Source organism: Dendronephthya gigantea, unplaced genomic scaffold (assembly GCF_004324835.1).
Source record: "Dendronephthya gigantea isolate DGI-Jeju-01 unplaced genomic scaffold, DenGig_1.0 000164F, whole genome shotgun sequence".
In the NCBI taxonomy this organism is placed as follows: domain Eukaryota; kingdom Metazoa; phylum Cnidaria; class Anthozoa; order Malacalcyonacea; family Nephtheidae; genus Dendronephthya; species Dendronephthya gigantea.
The window spans coordinates 414,313-430,185 of record NW_021163174.1 but is presented as its reverse complement, the minus strand read 5'-3'; the positions used below and the strand labels follow the sequence as shown (position 1 = coordinate 430,185).

At 36.9% G+C, this 15,873-nt stretch overlaps 3 protein-coding genes and 1 long non-coding RNA gene across 8 annotated transcripts; 2 read left to right on the top strand and 2 right to left on the bottom strand.

Annotated features, from left to right (window-relative positions):
* Positions 1 to 128: 128 nt before the first annotated feature.
* On the bottom strand, positions 129 to 6,667 carry LOC114537749 (N6-adenosine-methyltransferase non-catalytic subunit-like). Of its 3 annotated transcripts, none has more exons than XM_028558839.1 (13): positions 6,493 to 6,667; positions 4,151 to 4,281; positions 3,310 to 3,504; positions 3,125 to 3,175; positions 2,912 to 2,995; positions 2,729 to 2,816; positions 2,320 to 2,375; positions 2,169 to 2,203; positions 1,783 to 1,927; positions 1,358 to 1,450; positions 1,050 to 1,265; positions 776 to 887; positions 129 to 490 (listed from the first exon to the last, which is right to left on the bottom strand). In XM_028558839.1, the coding sequence occupies exons 2-13, from the start codon at positions 4,214 to 4,216 to the stop codon at positions 165 to 167; spliced, it is 1,467 nt and encodes a 488-aa protein (XP_028414640.1). In that variant the 5' UTR covers positions 4,217 to 4,281; positions 6,493 to 6,667; the 3' UTR covers positions 129 to 164. The 3 variants fall into 3 exon arrangements, with proteins under 3 accessions (XP_028414640.1, XP_028414641.1, XP_028414639.1); XM_028558840.1 differs by lacking the exon at positions 6,493 to 6,667 and adding an exon at positions 4,693 to 4,768; XM_028558838.1 differs by lacking the exon at positions 6,493 to 6,667 and having other exon boundaries at positions 4,151 to 4,313.
* Positions 4,479 to 9,281, top strand: LOC114537751 (ethanolamine-phosphate phospho-lyase-like). Its single transcript, XM_028558844.1, has 12 exons — positions 4,479 to 4,527; positions 5,716 to 5,804; positions 5,921 to 6,039; positions 6,370 to 6,529; positions 6,652 to 6,726; positions 7,079 to 7,289; positions 7,413 to 7,495; positions 7,586 to 7,680; positions 7,753 to 7,877; positions 8,002 to 8,156; positions 8,319 to 8,408; positions 8,706 to 9,281. The coding sequence occupies exons 1-12, from the start codon at positions 4,507 to 4,509 to the stop codon at positions 8,863 to 8,865; spliced, it is 1,383 nt and encodes a 460-aa protein (XP_028414645.1). The 5' UTR covers positions 4,479 to 4,506; the 3' UTR covers positions 8,866 to 9,281.
* LOC114537750 (ethanolamine-phosphate phospho-lyase-like) lies at positions 5,097 to 14,086 on the top strand. 2 transcript variants are annotated; one of them, XM_028558843.1, is made up of 12 exons: positions 5,097 to 5,272; positions 10,574 to 10,662; positions 10,754 to 10,872; positions 11,452 to 11,611; positions 11,738 to 11,812; positions 11,919 to 12,129; positions 12,253 to 12,335; positions 12,425 to 12,519; positions 12,587 to 12,711; positions 12,834 to 12,988; positions 13,218 to 13,307; positions 13,641 to 14,086. In XM_028558843.1, the coding sequence occupies exons 1-12, from the start codon at positions 5,180 to 5,182 to the stop codon at positions 13,795 to 13,797; spliced, it is 1,452 nt and encodes a 483-aa protein (XP_028414644.1). In that variant the 5' UTR covers positions 5,097 to 5,179; the 3' UTR covers positions 13,798 to 14,086. The 2 variants fall into 2 exon arrangements, with proteins under 2 accessions (XP_028414644.1, XP_028414643.1); XM_028558842.1 differs by lacking the exon at positions 5,097 to 5,272 and adding an exon at positions 9,622 to 9,816 and having other exon boundaries at positions 13,641 to 14,083.
* LOC114537752 lies at positions 13,236 to 15,441 on the bottom strand. 2 transcript variants are annotated; one of them, XR_003688630.1, is made up of 4 exons: positions 15,259 to 15,441; positions 14,948 to 15,063; positions 14,747 to 14,867; positions 13,236 to 13,471 (listed from the first exon to the last, which is right to left on the bottom strand). It is a non-coding gene; the product is annotated as an uncharacterized LOC114537752 (long non-coding RNA). The 2 variants fall into 2 exon arrangements; XR_003688631.1 differs by lacking the exon at positions 13,236 to 13,471 and adding an exon at positions 14,493 to 14,602.
* Positions 15,442 to 15,873: the final 432 nt, after the last annotated feature.

Sequence of the window (15,873 nt, the reverse complement as noted above, 5' to 3'; positions counted from 1 at the left end):
ATTAGGTGCCGCTGGCGGTCCACTTTGATCTTTACGCTAAAACATAAGCAAGCAATCTGAGCTGAATCGAATCCGAGTCGAAAACGAAAACTATATAAAACGTGTTTATTGATTATAAACTATTTACATAGTGTCTGGTGTGACTCTACAGCGATCCTCTCCATTTATCGCGTAGGAAAACCACCTCTGCTTAACCCACGGTTACCACGGATAGAAAACCCGATACCCCTAGTTAACCCTCCCCTTCCTCCGATACCTCCGCGTCCCCCGATTCCACGCATACCGCGTGTCGACCACGCGGGACCACCAGGTCCCCCGCGACCTTTCCCGCCATCCCCTTTGTTCTTTGCCTTCGGGGACTTCGGTCGGAGATTCTCGATTTCCGGCGTGTCGCCGACGAGGTAGTCGGTCGGTGTGCTGTTGAAATACGAGTTATAAGTTTCGCTGGAGAAATTTGAACTGGAAAGGTCTTGACCGACTGTTAACCAACCTAACAAAATGGAATAATGCATAAACCATAGGCATAGCTCTTTGTTGCGTGAGTACGAGGCTCAGGAATATCCACAACAATATAAGTTCACGAATAAAACTTTGTACTACATCCAAAATGCATCCATCTCTCAATATTATATACTAAATAGTTGTGTTAAATATAGGCAATTCTTTCCATTAAAAGCGATGCCTTTTTGAGAGTCTTCAACCTTTCTCCTGGAGGATTGCAGGCTTTATGAAGACCATTGCTCGTAACATTCTTTTTTAAAATTCATTTATTCACCTGGTCGTAAAGTGCTGTCATTACCGAACAAATGAAGACGTCTTCTTCCCAAACAAAAATGTTCAATAATATGAAAGATTTCTTCGGGTTTTTCCGTGCTCTCTATTGGTGGCTAAAGAATGCGTAAACAACAGTCAAAATGTAATTGGTTTTAATGTATATTATTCAACTATAGAATACCAACGTGCATTCACACAACTGATAATAATGCTGTACCATGAGGCTTCTGTATCTTTATGTGCACAGGGGGAGGGGAGTGAGGGGGAATACATACCTCTTCAGTAATGATAAGGTCGATGTCCACATTGGCGTGGATAAAGTCAAAATCAGTACTTCTTCGAACCGTTCCCTTGATCCCCATCAAGCAATGTTCTTTCGTGTGTTGAAATATCGCATTCGGTTTCAGGAATTTCACGTTTCCGGGATTTTTCTTGTTTGTTTTGATCCAGCAAATGTCCTCGCAACGACGAAACCCCCACTTGCGAAGACACTAAATGTTCGAGTTGATATTTTTCAATTTAAATTGTTCGAAAACTTGGCCATGTCACGAATATTACGTACATTTTTCAACTAAATGTGTACCTTTCGGCCTTCAATCAATCCCTCATGCGAGCCACACCATAAGAAGATGAAAGATCTCTGTGCAGCTATTTCTTCAATTTCTAGTTTCATAATCTGTTTTGAAATGACAAATTAATTTACGCCATCAAAGTTACTGTAGGTTTCCTAATAACGCAGCTAGGGTGTAATACTAAAAAGGCGAGAAGCTAAAGTATGTGTTTTTATTCATGATCGTATGTAATCGTTTGTGAAAATTATCTTGTAATAAATATCTAAAACCCACGACCGCAAATTTGCAGTTTTTTACTAGCAACATAACGATGACAAAGGATGGTTGAGAAACAACAGAAAGGTTGTTTTGTTTTGTATTTCACTAGATTACTTCTGGAGTACCATGCATCAGACGCTGTATTATTACCATAGTATTATATATAGAGTGCCTATACCTCTTCCCAGGTCCATGGCCGCCAGTTGTGCGAGATCCCAGAGCCACGACGCTGGTATTCTTCCAAAGGGGGATCAACTAATATGGCGTCAAACTTACACTCCAACTCTCGTAGATCAAATGTTTCAAGATTACATTGCAAATACCTAATGTAGTAATACGAATATGGACAAATTTGAAGACCTCAATTTTGTCCACGAGTTTAGGAATTTTTCGAATCCCTTAAAATAGGTACGCTAAGCGTACATATATCATCGAGTGTCTGATGAACATAATACTCAAGTAATAGATTTTGACCTGTTTTCAGACATGCTACCACAGTTCTGCTGATCAGTCTGAGAGATTATTCAGCTCACAATATAGTAGACTCATTCATATGCAACTTACATTGGTGGCGTAGCTCTCTTGGCAATAATTTCATCCTGTTTAACAAAAGTAAAGCTCCATCTACATACTGTATTTCAAATTGAATAGTATTTATCCTCAGAAATCTGGTATGTTAACATGCACCTATGATGCACAAAATTTAAGTTGTTACCTTCAGTCTAATAAGCTCTTTAAGTTTGGGATATTCTTCGAAACGATCTGCCAAACCTAATCATGAAGATGACACAATCTTTCCATTTAAAAAGGCCACTATCTTACTGAAACACTTAAAAATATATTTTCGGGAATAATTTTCTTCAATAATAATCATGTTTTTCATTGCAATAGCAAAAAAGCATTGTAGTACACACAGAGTTTTTCAAGAAGACAAGCCATAGTTCAGGATTCAAACTCCCTATTGGGACTTTGAATACTTTCATAATCAATATATTACAGGTGTCCTGTTTTTCCTAAAAAAGATATCTGGTATGTTCTTATAATAAAGGACATTGGGGCAATGCTGATGGGTAAAAGGTTTTGTAATATAGTATGTTCATGCCAATTGATCGTTGACTGCTTACCAACATCACGAATAAAGTTCTGGGGTCGCTGTCCAGTATCTACGAAGTGCTGACAATAATCATTGTGAGGATTTGCACTTTGGGTACCCTGTAGAAATAAAGGATATACGAGAAATGAAAAATCAAACAGATGAACACAGTCACTTGTCATTTGTGCTATGAATTGGAAGCTAACTAAAATACCTTTAAGAAAGTACTTGAGTCTTTATAAAATGCTTCTTGCATTTCCTCAAATTCTCCTTCAGAATAATCATCTTCATCTGCATACTGGAAAAAATATTCAGACTTCAATGAAGATTAAATGAACTTAACTTTAAATAGCTGGGAAGTGAATTTGTTGTTAAAAGGATTTCATCCCCTTACATCCAAAAGCGTTAAGGATAGACTACATTGTACCTCTTTCTTTGGCTTCTTCTTTGATGGTGCTTTTTCTTCTGGTGTCACAACCTGGTTGATTTATAATAAACTAGATTTATAATATGCAGGTAGACTTAATTACTATCACATCTACACTTATGATTATATATTTGCCTCTTTTCACCCACCACAGTATGTTGATTAAAAATTAAGCCATGGTTTACCTTGGGAGATGTTTCAGCCTGAATACCAGGAAGTTCAAATGCCTCAACAGCTTTTCTTTTTGATGATGAAGATTCCTCCTTAGTCTTCTTTTCTGGAGCTTTAGTCTGACCTTTTGGTTTCACATCAGGTTTGGCAACAACGTCCGACTTGTTTCCCAGAACCTGACCAATGCCGTCAGTATCGCTAGCACCAAGCTATGAAGTTTAAAACAACAATTAAAACATCTGACACATTAATCAGTTAGAACACAGTTAAAAGAATACAGTTTGTATATGAAAAAACTTTTACATGCTGGAGTGCAATATATGCAACCTATGCACAAAATCTTTAATGTGAAGTTGCTATCCTTCCCCACGTATGGCCATACTAGCACACTTGTTCACATGCTGGTAAATATATATTTTATCCCCCATGACTATTATAAATTGACTGGCAGCTAAAACCAATTGTTGAACATCTTTTATATTTAGCAAGCTGCTGGTCCTTTAGTCACTGTGTATTTTATCAGCTTAGCAGCGGTTTTGGCATTTGGGGAAATATAAGTTCATCCATTCAAAAGTATGATTTTATAAACTGAAGTAAACACATAGGCCTCTAAAAATCAAAGTTCATCAAATTTCGGGATAAAAATTCTGGCATTATTATAATTTGAACCTGAAATGGGATTTTTTGTAGTGAATTTAGGGCGAAAGGGTTGAAGACGAAAATGGAGAAATTTTTGAGGTCTGTCGATCTGCTTTTTAAACATGCTGGAACTGAGCAAAAATTGCGGATCTGATCACAATCTGATCACATGGGACGCACGCTTTGTACAAATTATTATCATCACATTGTCCTTACTATTGGCGCCAGTAGCTGTCTTCTTAGCTTAGATTTTTCTTTGATCGCCTTCAATCTCTCACTCATTTTAACATATAACCTTTACTTTGCGATTTTCAGAGATCTGTACGACCAACCAACATAAAATTGCACTAAAAAACAAAATTCCTTTAAAAAATCTCAAATGCTGTGTTAATTTTTTAAAAATAGTTCAATACTTCATGTAAATCAGTAAATGTTATCCTAATGGATATGATAATTATATCCATTGTGATCCATTGATGTCTGTGTGAACCGGTGTACTCGAATGACGAATGTACCGCCTTGAAAAGCAACACTATCCCCCCGTGTCGCTAAATTCTCGGAAATGTGGTGGTATGGTGGTGGTGGAAATAATGGTAAATTGTAAATGTATGAAGGTATTTTTATAGAGTCAAACATTCGGATACGATCGTTTTTCTTTCGAATTTTAGTCAACCAGCTCTAAAATGTTTTTTAAAAAAGGCTTTTTATTGGGAAACAGAAGTCTGTAAAGACTGAATATTTACTACATACAGATTCACCTGGGTGAACTTGGGCGTATGCTCAGATATTTCATCTCATGTAGTTATGCATTTCTTCTTAAGTAGCTGTCAGTTTGTCCGGAATGTCCGCGCTCAAACCTTGCAATTGCATTGTCATTTGTCGGTATAAATCATAGCCTCCTCGTAGCACTGTTGGTATAAATCATAGCCTCCTCGTAGCACTGTTGGTATAAATCATAGCCTCCTCGTAGCACTGTTGGTATAAATCATAGCCTCCTCGTAGCACTGTTGGTATAAATCATAGCCTCCTCGTAGCACTGTTGGTATAAATCATAGCCTCCCCACACCACACTGACACTGTGACCACACTATAAACTAACCAGTCACCAAACAGTCCAAGACTAATTTACTGTGCTAATCACCTACGGACTGTACCCAGAAATAATTCACTTCCGTTCCGTTGGCGTTCGGCAAAAAGTAATATTAATACTGAATAACCAGCGTCAGAGGAAATTTTTGATTGAAAATGTTTTCTTTGCTGCCCATTTCTACAGTTTTGCTTCACGGTGTAAATAATACGCCGAAAAAAGTCTCGGACTTTGTAAGCTGGCCTTCACAGGTACGACAATTGATGATTTTATTTGTCGGCTTGCGTAATATGGAATCGAGCGTTTGACGTTGAACGACTTTCTATGAAAAGCAGTCTGCTACCGCAGTATATTTAAACATGCATATAATTATATAAATCCTGGTATTTTTATCGAAATATGATTATCGTAATATGTTAAAATATATACTATACAAATACGTACATAGCCGTCACTTCTGCTGGTATGATTTCACTAGCTCACTTGTCCTGACTTTCTTATATGACCCCTGTAAATTTTTTTTGGTTTTTGTTCCTGGAGGAAACCCCGCCGCCAAAATTTTGTCTATTGATTGAATCCCTTGCCAGTGTGCAATAATGTATCATTATTTCTACTATTTGTGCAATGTGCAGTAGAAAATGCTTTTTTTGATCACTACCATTATTGTGGTAACATGATTTGTGCACACATGTAGACCAACACAAACTCATCAATAGGACCTGAGGAATGCAAAGAAGCACTCCCAAGAGATGAAACTATCAGACTAAGACATGATTTAATTGGGTATGTTACTTGTCTTTTTCCCAAGTAAATCTTCTCGCACCAACATACCAGCTGAGTTTACACACAATAATGTGAGTAGACGATTAAGTAGTCGATTACAATTTTGGATTTTTTAGCAAAGCTTGTGCAATTCATTATCAGGATGACCCTATGAAGATAGTCAGAGGTCTTGGCACATATTTATATGATGAGCAAGGCAATAGATATCTAGATTGTGTCAATAATGTTACACATGGTAAGTATGAAATCATATAATCACCACTGAAACTTTGCATACAATGACATAGGTAAAACATTTTCTGTTTTATTAAAGAGGGATTAGCCTGTACCTTGGCTATGCTTGTTCATACTCTGAAATGAGCTCTCCTCTCTATAAAACCACCCCTAGTATGTAAGCCTAATCCTCTCAAATCATGATCACTTCAATAAGCTCTAATCATAACAAGCCCTATCTGTAATGAGTCTAAAAAAACTTTCTTCAATCTAAGTGCCTTTTACAGTTTGCAGGCCCCTACAATGAATTTTGTTAAGAGAAAATCATAGTAAAGTTTGCGCTTTTTTACAGTTGGCCACTGTCATCCACATGTAATAAGAGCGTGCGACAACCAGATGAAACAACTCAACACAAACAATCGATTTCTACATGACAGTATTGTTCAATATGCTAAGAGAATTCTTGCTAAATTACCTGAAAAACTTAAAGTCTGCTTCTTCACTTGTACTGGGTAGGTACTGGGAACCAGTTGAGATCAGGGGTGCCAGAAGTGTTAAAGTATCAGAAAATTTAAAGCTGATAGTATACTACACAGCCAAGGTAACAAAGCTTTTCATCCAACTTTTATTTTAGATCAGAGGCAAACGACCTCGCGTTACTATTGGCTAAAATGTATACGGGACACGAGGACATCGTTGTTTTAGACAAGTATGTTTGCTGTTAGGCCTGTTGAAACTATTAATTTTTTTCGGATGCAATTTTCCTATAACTTATGGAATGTACGAATGTGTTATTTAGAGCAGTACTGCATTTACTTTAGTTGATTATCTGTGATCTGTCCCTATATACATTGCACGTCGACAGGCTATAACACATCCATCAGAAGTGAATGGATCTGATTGGATCCGACGAAATAGGCTTGTTTGCTCATCGGTTCAAGGCGGTGGGCGGGGGGGGGGGGTGTGTTGCTCTCATTTAGTTGCTCTGTAAACAAACAATCATGCGTAAAGCACACCAAAAAACAAAACTTCTATGGCTCACCCGTGCTCCTGTGTTTCAGTGCATACCACGGTCACACGAGTGCGTTAATGGAATTATCTATGTACAAACTAAAGCAGATGAACAAAACTTGTGATAAGGATTACGTGCATGTCGTCACAACCCCAGACCCCTACCGCGGCAAATACCGAGGGTATTCGGAAGAGACGGGCGTGAAATATGCTAATGAAGTAAAGGAAACGGTGGAAAATGCTCAAAAAAACGGCCGGAAGGTAAGCGTATTGTCACATTGCACAAAACCGTTGTCAGCGTGGTTGAACAGAAAGTAATGGTTTGATATGTTCACGCTTGGAAGAAGTTTCTGTACTAAATTTTTAAATTCTAAATCCATACAGGTGGCTGCGTTTCTAGTCGAATCAGCACAAGGATGTGGAGGACAGATTATCTTTCCTGATGGTTTTCTTAAACATTCGTTCAAGTAAAATACAAATTATATAATACTATTCTATACCTTTCGACCCAATCAGTTTACATAGAAATTCACTCTACGTTTATGCTGTTTCTGTAGACATATTCGAGAGGCAGGGGGGGTTTGTATCGCTGACGAAGTTCAGACAGGATTTGGAAGGATCGGTGATAATTTCTGGGTCTTTGAAGGACAAGGTAAGGTTTTCTTTTTAATATTTTTAGTTTATATCTTTGTTGCATGTTTTGTAAATAATTTTTTCCTCGCAGATGTTGTTCCTGATATTGTCACGATGGGTAAACCTATTGCAAATGGTCATCCCACTTCTCTCGTCGTAACTACACGAGAAATAGCAGATTCGTTCAGTTCGACTGGTGCAACGTACATCAATACGGTAGAGTACTTAAACCCTTCTTCTGTGCGAGACTAAAATGATCTCAGGGCACCCGCAAAGAACAACCGACATTCAATGGCCATTTAGGGTTGAACGGGGGTAATACGAGTTAATTTTGTTCCAGTATGCTGGCAATCCAGTATCATGCGAAGTCGCTCATGCAGTGTTGGATGTCATTGAAGAAGAGGGGTTGCAAAAAAATGCTTTGGAAGTTGGAAACTTCATGTTAAAACATCTCAAGGAATTACAGAAAGTCCATCCACTCATAGGAGATGTCAGGTATAGAGACATAAACCGTAAATCAGAGATGTGTAGAAAGGGGAAACATGTGGAAACATGCATTGTAATAGCTGCCTGTAGCGGCATCACAATACTAAGTTAACCTCAGTCCTAAGTCATACGTTACGATAATTGCAACATTTTCGATATTTCCTTTTCCAGAGGTAAGGGATTCTACATTGGGATTGAACTCGTCACGGACAGAGATAAGAAAATTCCTGCAAAAACGGAGGCCTATCAAGTGAAAACAAAGTGAGTTTTCATATCATAATTTTAAGTTCAACAGTTGTAGTCTATGCTATCTTTATTATCGAATATCCACATCTATACTTTGCTGCCAAAATCCTTCATCATTAAGTCGTATTTTAAAACCACGATTTGTCGGACCGACGTTGATAATATTTGAAATTAACGAACAATACAAGACCATGATATTGACCATCGAAAGCTAAAATCAAGATTTAGTATATAGAAGCCATATTTCTTAATGTGTATATAAAAATAGTGTGTATCTCATAGTACATATAATTTATCTTTTTCAAATCACAGACTGAAAGACAGGTATATAATCCTGAGCGTTGATGGTCCAGATGAGAATGTATTAAAATTCAAGCCACCAATGTGCTTCAGCCGGATGGACGGTGAATTCTTATTGAGTAACTTAAATGAAGTATTTAGTGAAGTTGAAGCCACGATGAAGCGATGTTAAATTATAGTGCAAATGCAAAGTTTGGGTGCGAAGTTTTGTAAAATACGGAAAATATAGCCATGCGAAGATGGCATATTTTGTATACTTTGTAACTAGATTAGTTACACACTCCGGCCGTATTACAAAACCATACAAAATTCGTGAACTTCGCATGGCTATATTTTCGGAAATTTACAACAATTCGCAGCCAAACTTGGCAGTTTTACTAATTTTAGTAAGCTCTTTCAGACGCTCTAATTTAGGTAAGCTCTATCGCCGAGGTAAGAGATTAATTTAGACCCACACAAACAGGACGCGATCACGCGAATTGGCAACGCGACGCAAATTTACTTTCTAAACGATATTTATTTTCTGAAATCAAATAAATTTTAAGCTATCATTATATTCTTGTAGATTGCATATAAACAATAATAGATTCCAAGTTAAGTATGCAAACGTTGCATAATTATTTATTATTGTTTATTAATTAAACGACGTTGGTTTATTATATTAAATGATTTAAATCCCCGTGTACTTTCCCGTGATAATGAAATTTATAAATTCTGAGTCCATAAATCCGGGTCTATAAATGATAAAAAGTGAAAAATCACACAACACTAATTTCACCACACAGTGAGAAGTGAGTGCAACGCTGATTTACCGCGATAATCAACAACTTATCAACAACTGTGCTAACGACCGGTGGTAAAACGGGAGAAACCGGTTTTCTATGCAAATTTTCTCTTTAGTATAATAATTTACTTCCGCCGCATTCAGAACGCATTCAGTGATGTGGCCAATTTGATAAACACCGCAAAAGTCAAAAGACAAGTAATACTACATTTCCCGTCGGCGGCAGTGGAAATTTTTGTATTAAGAATGTTTTCTGTGCTGCCCTTTTCTACAATTTTGCTTCACGGTGTAAATAATAAGCCCAGAAAAGGCTTGGACTTCGTAAGCTGGTCTTCACAGGTACGACAGTTGTCATGCAATTATTTTTCGCCTTGCGTAACAGATAAGATGGATCGTTGACATTGAACGACTTTCTATGAAAAGCAGTCTGGTAGCCACAATATATGTAAACATATGTAAATCCTAGCATTTTTATCGAAATATTATTATCGTAATATGTTCTTAATATACGGATAAGTGCAGCGTCACTTGCTTTGACATTCTCATGTGACCCGTTTCAAGGAATGTTTTGTTTGTTGACCCGGTGGAAACCCCGGTGGAAACCCCGCCGGTACTGGCGGTTTAGCAACTGAACGATGAACCTAGTCTGGTATTTACCCGCGTACGCATTTTGTTATCCATTATTTTAAAATGATCGAGTTAATAGTTGAAGCGTAGGTTAAACATAGGAGTTGACAGATGTACTTGTAGTTTTTCCTGTTCCTGTGATATAGTCGCTTATAATTAAAAATGTAAGAAAGAAAAATCCCACGGGCAAGACAAAGCCAAAGGGGTATGCTCTGAGAAATATTTTTAAAATGTACAGTCTCAAAAATGCAATTTTTCTCACATTCTTTGGTAGAGATTTTGAAAAATAGAATATAATTATAAGCAATGTATAAGCAACAGTGCCTAAACATATTCCTTTTATAGTGTTAAGTTCTGGTTGTAGTCTATTGATGACAAAAATAATGATAAATTGCAAATAAAAAATGTTGCCAATTGGTGAATCTCTTGCCAATGTGCGGTAATGTATCATTTCTATCAATTGTATTAGATCAATGCAAACTTATCAACTGCACCCGTGGAATGCAAAGAAGCACTCCCAAAAGATGAAACTATCAGATTAAGACACAATTTAATTGGGTATGCAACTTGTCTTTTTTCCCAACTAGATCTTTCTGCAACTTATACTCTAGAGGTCGTAATGAATGATCATCTACTATTTCATTTTTAGCAAAGCTTGTGCAATTCACTATCAAAATAACCCTATAAAGATTGTCAGAGGTCTCGGCACATATTTATATGATGAGCAAGGCAATAGATATCTAGATTGTGTCAATAATGTTACACATGGTAAGTATAGAATTATAATCAGTACATGATTTTAATATGAATCAGTACATGGTTTTATCTCTACATAGGAAAGGGTATTTGATATAGTCGGTTATAAGGGGGTGGGGGGGGGGTTGTCACAATTTTGAGCAAAGAACTTTCAGAATACTTTATGTTGTATGACATAGAAATTATTAATAAAGAAAACTCTCCAACATGCTCACTTTTAATGTACGCAACTAAAAACACCCAGATTGATGGATGTTGATATGAACAGGATGGAGCAATGTTGTGCTGCCCACATTGTTCAGGGTTGTTATGAACATTGAACAATATTGTTACACCCGATTCAGTGTCAACAATATTGTTCAATGTTGATGACAACTCTGAACAATGTGGGCAGCACAACATTGCTCCATCCTGTTTATATCAATATTGCATTAACCTGAGCGTTTTTCTTCTTTGTAATTAGTCAGTTTAGTCCTGTCTTTAATCAGTCCATCCTAATACTATTTTTCTTCAATTCAAGTGCCCTTTGCATGTCTCTAACAATGAGCTTTCTTAAGAGAAAATCATGGTGAAGTTTGTGCTTTTTTACAGTTGGCCACTGTCATCCACATGTTATAAGAGCCTGTGACAATCAGATGAAACAACTCAACACAAACAATCGATTTCTACACGACAGTATTGTTCAATATGCTGAGAGAATTCTTGCTAAATTACCTGAAAAACTTAAAGTCTGCTTCTTCACTTGTACTGGGTAGGTACTGCCGTACTGGGAAAAGTAACTGCAATTTAGCGTAAAAAGGGGGTAATTTTAGGCTTACTTTTCTTGGACAGTCTGTGATTGGGCAATTCTGCTACTAACTACAGTTGGTTTTTTTAGATCAGAAGCGAACGACCTCGCGCTACGAATGGCTAGAATACATACGGGACACGAGGACATCGTTGTTTTAGACAAGTATGCATGTAATTAAGGCTAGTTTCCACTCAGGAAAATTCTCCTTTGGATGCGTAAAGCACAAAGACATAACTTATGTTGGTGTATCTGTGACCCTTTGTTTCAGTGCTTACCACGGACACACGAGTCTGCTAATGGAGTTATCTGCATATAAACAAAAACAGATGAACAAAACTTGTGATAAGGATTACGTTCATGTCGTCACAACCCCAGACCCCTACCGAGGTAAATACCGAGGGTACACGGAAGAAACGGGCGTGAAATATGCTAATGAAGTAAACGAAACGGTGGAAAATGCTCAAAAAAACGGCCGGAAGGTAAGCGCATTGTTGCATTGCACAAAACCATTATCAGCGTGGTTGAACAGAAAGAAATGGTTTAACATGTTTACGCTTGGAAGAAGTTCCTGTACTAAATTTTTAAATTTTAAATCCATACAGGTGGCTGCGTTTCTAGTCGAATCAGCACAAGGATGTGGAGGACAGATTATCTTTCCTGATGGTTTTCTTAAACATTCGTTCAAGTAAAATACAAATTGTGTAATATTACATTGGAACGAAATATATGATATTCTCTAGAAATTCACTCTACGTTTATGCTGTTTCTGTATAGACATATTCGAGAGGCAGGGGGGGTTTGCATCGCTGACGAGGTTCAGACAGGATTTGGAAGGATCGGTGATAATTTCTGGGTCTTTGAAGGACAAGGTAAGGCTTTTCTTTTTTGATATTTTAGTTCACATCCTTGTTGTAAATACTCATTTTTTCCACGCAGATGTTGTTCCTGATATTGTCACAATGGGTAAACCGATTGCCAATGGTCATCCCATTTCTCTGGTCGTAACTACACAAGAAATAGCAGACTCGTTCGGTTCAACTGGTGCGACCTACTTCAATACGGTAGGGGTAGTTAGACCTCCTTTATGCGACCCATAATGACCTCAATGCTCCCGCAAAGAATAACCGACCTCCAATGGATATTCAGGATTGAAGGGGGAGTAATAGAGTTAATTTCGTTCCAGTTTGGTGGCAATCCAGTATCATGCGAAGTCGCTCATGCAGTGTTGGATGTCATTGAAGAAGAAGGGTTGCAAAAAAATGCTTTGGAAGTTGGAAACTTCATGTTAAAACATCTCAAGGAATTACAGAAAGTCCATCCACTCATAGGAGATGTCAGGTATGCGGGGCACAAGTTCATCCTATAAGTGAGAGATGTGTCACCACGGTTAATCGTGACCGTTTATAGCCATTGTAGTAGGAAATTCGCCAAAAATGCTTGCCATTGAGAAACGGATCAGAAAAGCTCCTCGTCACGATTTTAATAGTTCAACCAAGAAGCATTTTTCATATTTTGATGGTAGCTGCATCACAAATCACTACAACATTTTCAATATTTATTTTTCCAGAGGTAAAGGATTCTACATTGGGATTGAACTGGTTACAGATAGAGACAAGAGGATTCCTGCAACAGCTGAGGCTTTGCAAGTCAAAACGAAGTGAGTTTTTATATGTTGACTTATGTTATGTTGTCTTTCTTTTGGTAAAAACGGGGAGGTGATATCTATTTTTCCGTAAAATGTCTTCCGGTCATCATCAGCAATTACGTCGTATTTTCACACCACATTTTGTTGGACCAATGTTGATAGCATTTGAAATCAACCTGGAAAACGTGACCATCACCATAAACACCAACAAGGCAACATTCATTATTAACATTCACCGAAAGCCAAAATCAATATTTGGAAGCCATATTTCTCAATTTTCTCAAGTATAGTGTGTATATTATACTAAGTGTAATACAGAAGTGTCTTATCCTTTTGCCACTGCAGACTGAAAGACAGGTATATAATCCTGAGCGTTGATGGTCCAGACGAGAATGTATTAAAATTCAAGCCACCAATGTGCTTCAGCCGGATGGATGGTGAATTCTTATTGAGTAACTTAAATGAAGTATTCAGTGAAGTTGAAGCCACAATGAGGCGATGACAGCGAGCAATGATAAAAATTTTTTAAAAACTGGTAATTCTAATTGGCAAATTGATGTACTGGTACTTGACTATGACTTGACATACTTCAAGTCCAGTCAGCATGATATAATATAACATTATAACTTGAGTCTGCAGATTTTGGATTTAAAAAATTAATACTAGGAAAAATAATTTGGAGCATGTAACACAGGATTTTAATTAATTAATTCATTAATAGTACTACTAGGTGGTGCAAAAACATATCCCCTTACTTTGCTAGTTTACTGAAAAACCTATCTTTATATGTAACTTCTTTACTTGAAAAAATTTCCAGTGTGAAACTTGGAACATTCTTTTATATTTTCAATTTCTAGTCAAAATTCAGGTTAAAAATCAATTGCAATTAGAAATTGCAGTTATATTTAAAGTACCTACATTTAAATAGACAGGGATTGTTTTTTGTACCAGAAGTAGTACTTGCCAAAATAGATGTGTCAAGATTAAAATAATTAAATAATAATATATAGACAATATAAGTTTTTAATTTAGGTGAATTAGGATCGCAGGTTTTGCTATATTGCAGCCTGGTGCTGTCAGTTAGCCAAGGATATCTGCTATAATTGTTGTGTATTTCATACATTAATTTATGTTGTAACATTTGTTTTTTTAAAAAAAGCAAGGAATGCATTTGCTTTTGTAAATTATACTATTCTACACAAAGGTCACAGTATCAGGGATGGGCAAACAAGTTTCTATTTGAGAGTTGGAGGATAACACAAATATCTCCTCAACATCTATCCTTTTCCCACCATTGATTTTTCCCTCTGGGCAAAATAACAGTGGTTGGGATCATAATATTGGATTGCAGTAACTGATAAGGATTTACACAATGTTCCTGCTCAGCTTTAAGCTTCTGTATTCAACAAGTACACCACATCATACCATGTTTTACTGATTGTAACACAAACCTGCATTTTAGGTTCTCACACGGGATTTTTTTATTGTCTGTGTGTTTTCCTTTAGCACTGCATTGAGTTCATCTAATGACCAACCACTTTGACTTGACTTTTTAGCCATTCTGCTTTTTGCCTTAACCATGAAAATATTCTATTTTAATACTCAAATTCCCTTCTATAAACTTGATTCCCAACATGAAATTTACACCCCACCGCTATTCTGGCACATTCTAGGAACTCGCCAACTTCCTTCGAGCATTTTTGATCTTCAAACTTTTCCCTTTTAAAACAGTTCATCAGTTTGGACATTTCTTCCATACATGTTGCATCTTGAAAGGATACAATTATGGGTTGTTTAATAATTGCCAGACTACACTCGATAATCAAAACACAATGCCAATGAGGACTGAATGAATCTACTAAGGTTAGGTCTGATTATCAGAGATGTTTATGAATACTAAAAAGTGATATTTATAGAGACCAGTGCATCAGACTGATCAAATGAATTCATGATAATTACTTACTCCCTAAAGCTTGTTTCTTCAGGATTACATGTGGCCTTAACGACGTTGGCACTTTTCCTCTTTTCACACCGTAGATCAAATGCGGTGGTCGTCCACAAACAATTGATGTTAAATTGACCATTATTTGGTGAGGAACTCGGTAGAAACACTTTTTATTTCAAGAACCTAAATCAGTCGTCTTTAAAGAACTACATGAAGTACTCATATAAATTTACTGCGCCCGCGATATCAATTCCTCTGGCCAGCAAACTGGTAAAGATGTACTTTGTGTAGCCAAAAACAAAAGACCAACTACTGAACTGTAAATGAACCTGGAATAGTAATATCTACAAACTTACAGAGTATGCTCCTGGTTGCTCCTGATTGGCCAATCAGACTAATAAGGAACATGCTTTGTCCACCAACACAGGCATTTTATAAAAACTATATCAACTTTAGGTATGTAATTACTAACTAGTGGTTTTATTAATTTGTAGTGAATGAGATGTGCTTCATTTGCTTGAACCATTCCAGAGTGGAATAGGCCATAAAAACTTCATATAAGAACACATAAATCCAAAAAAACTTCATACAATCAATAAAAAAACAGAATATGAAATGCAATATAAGTTTTGA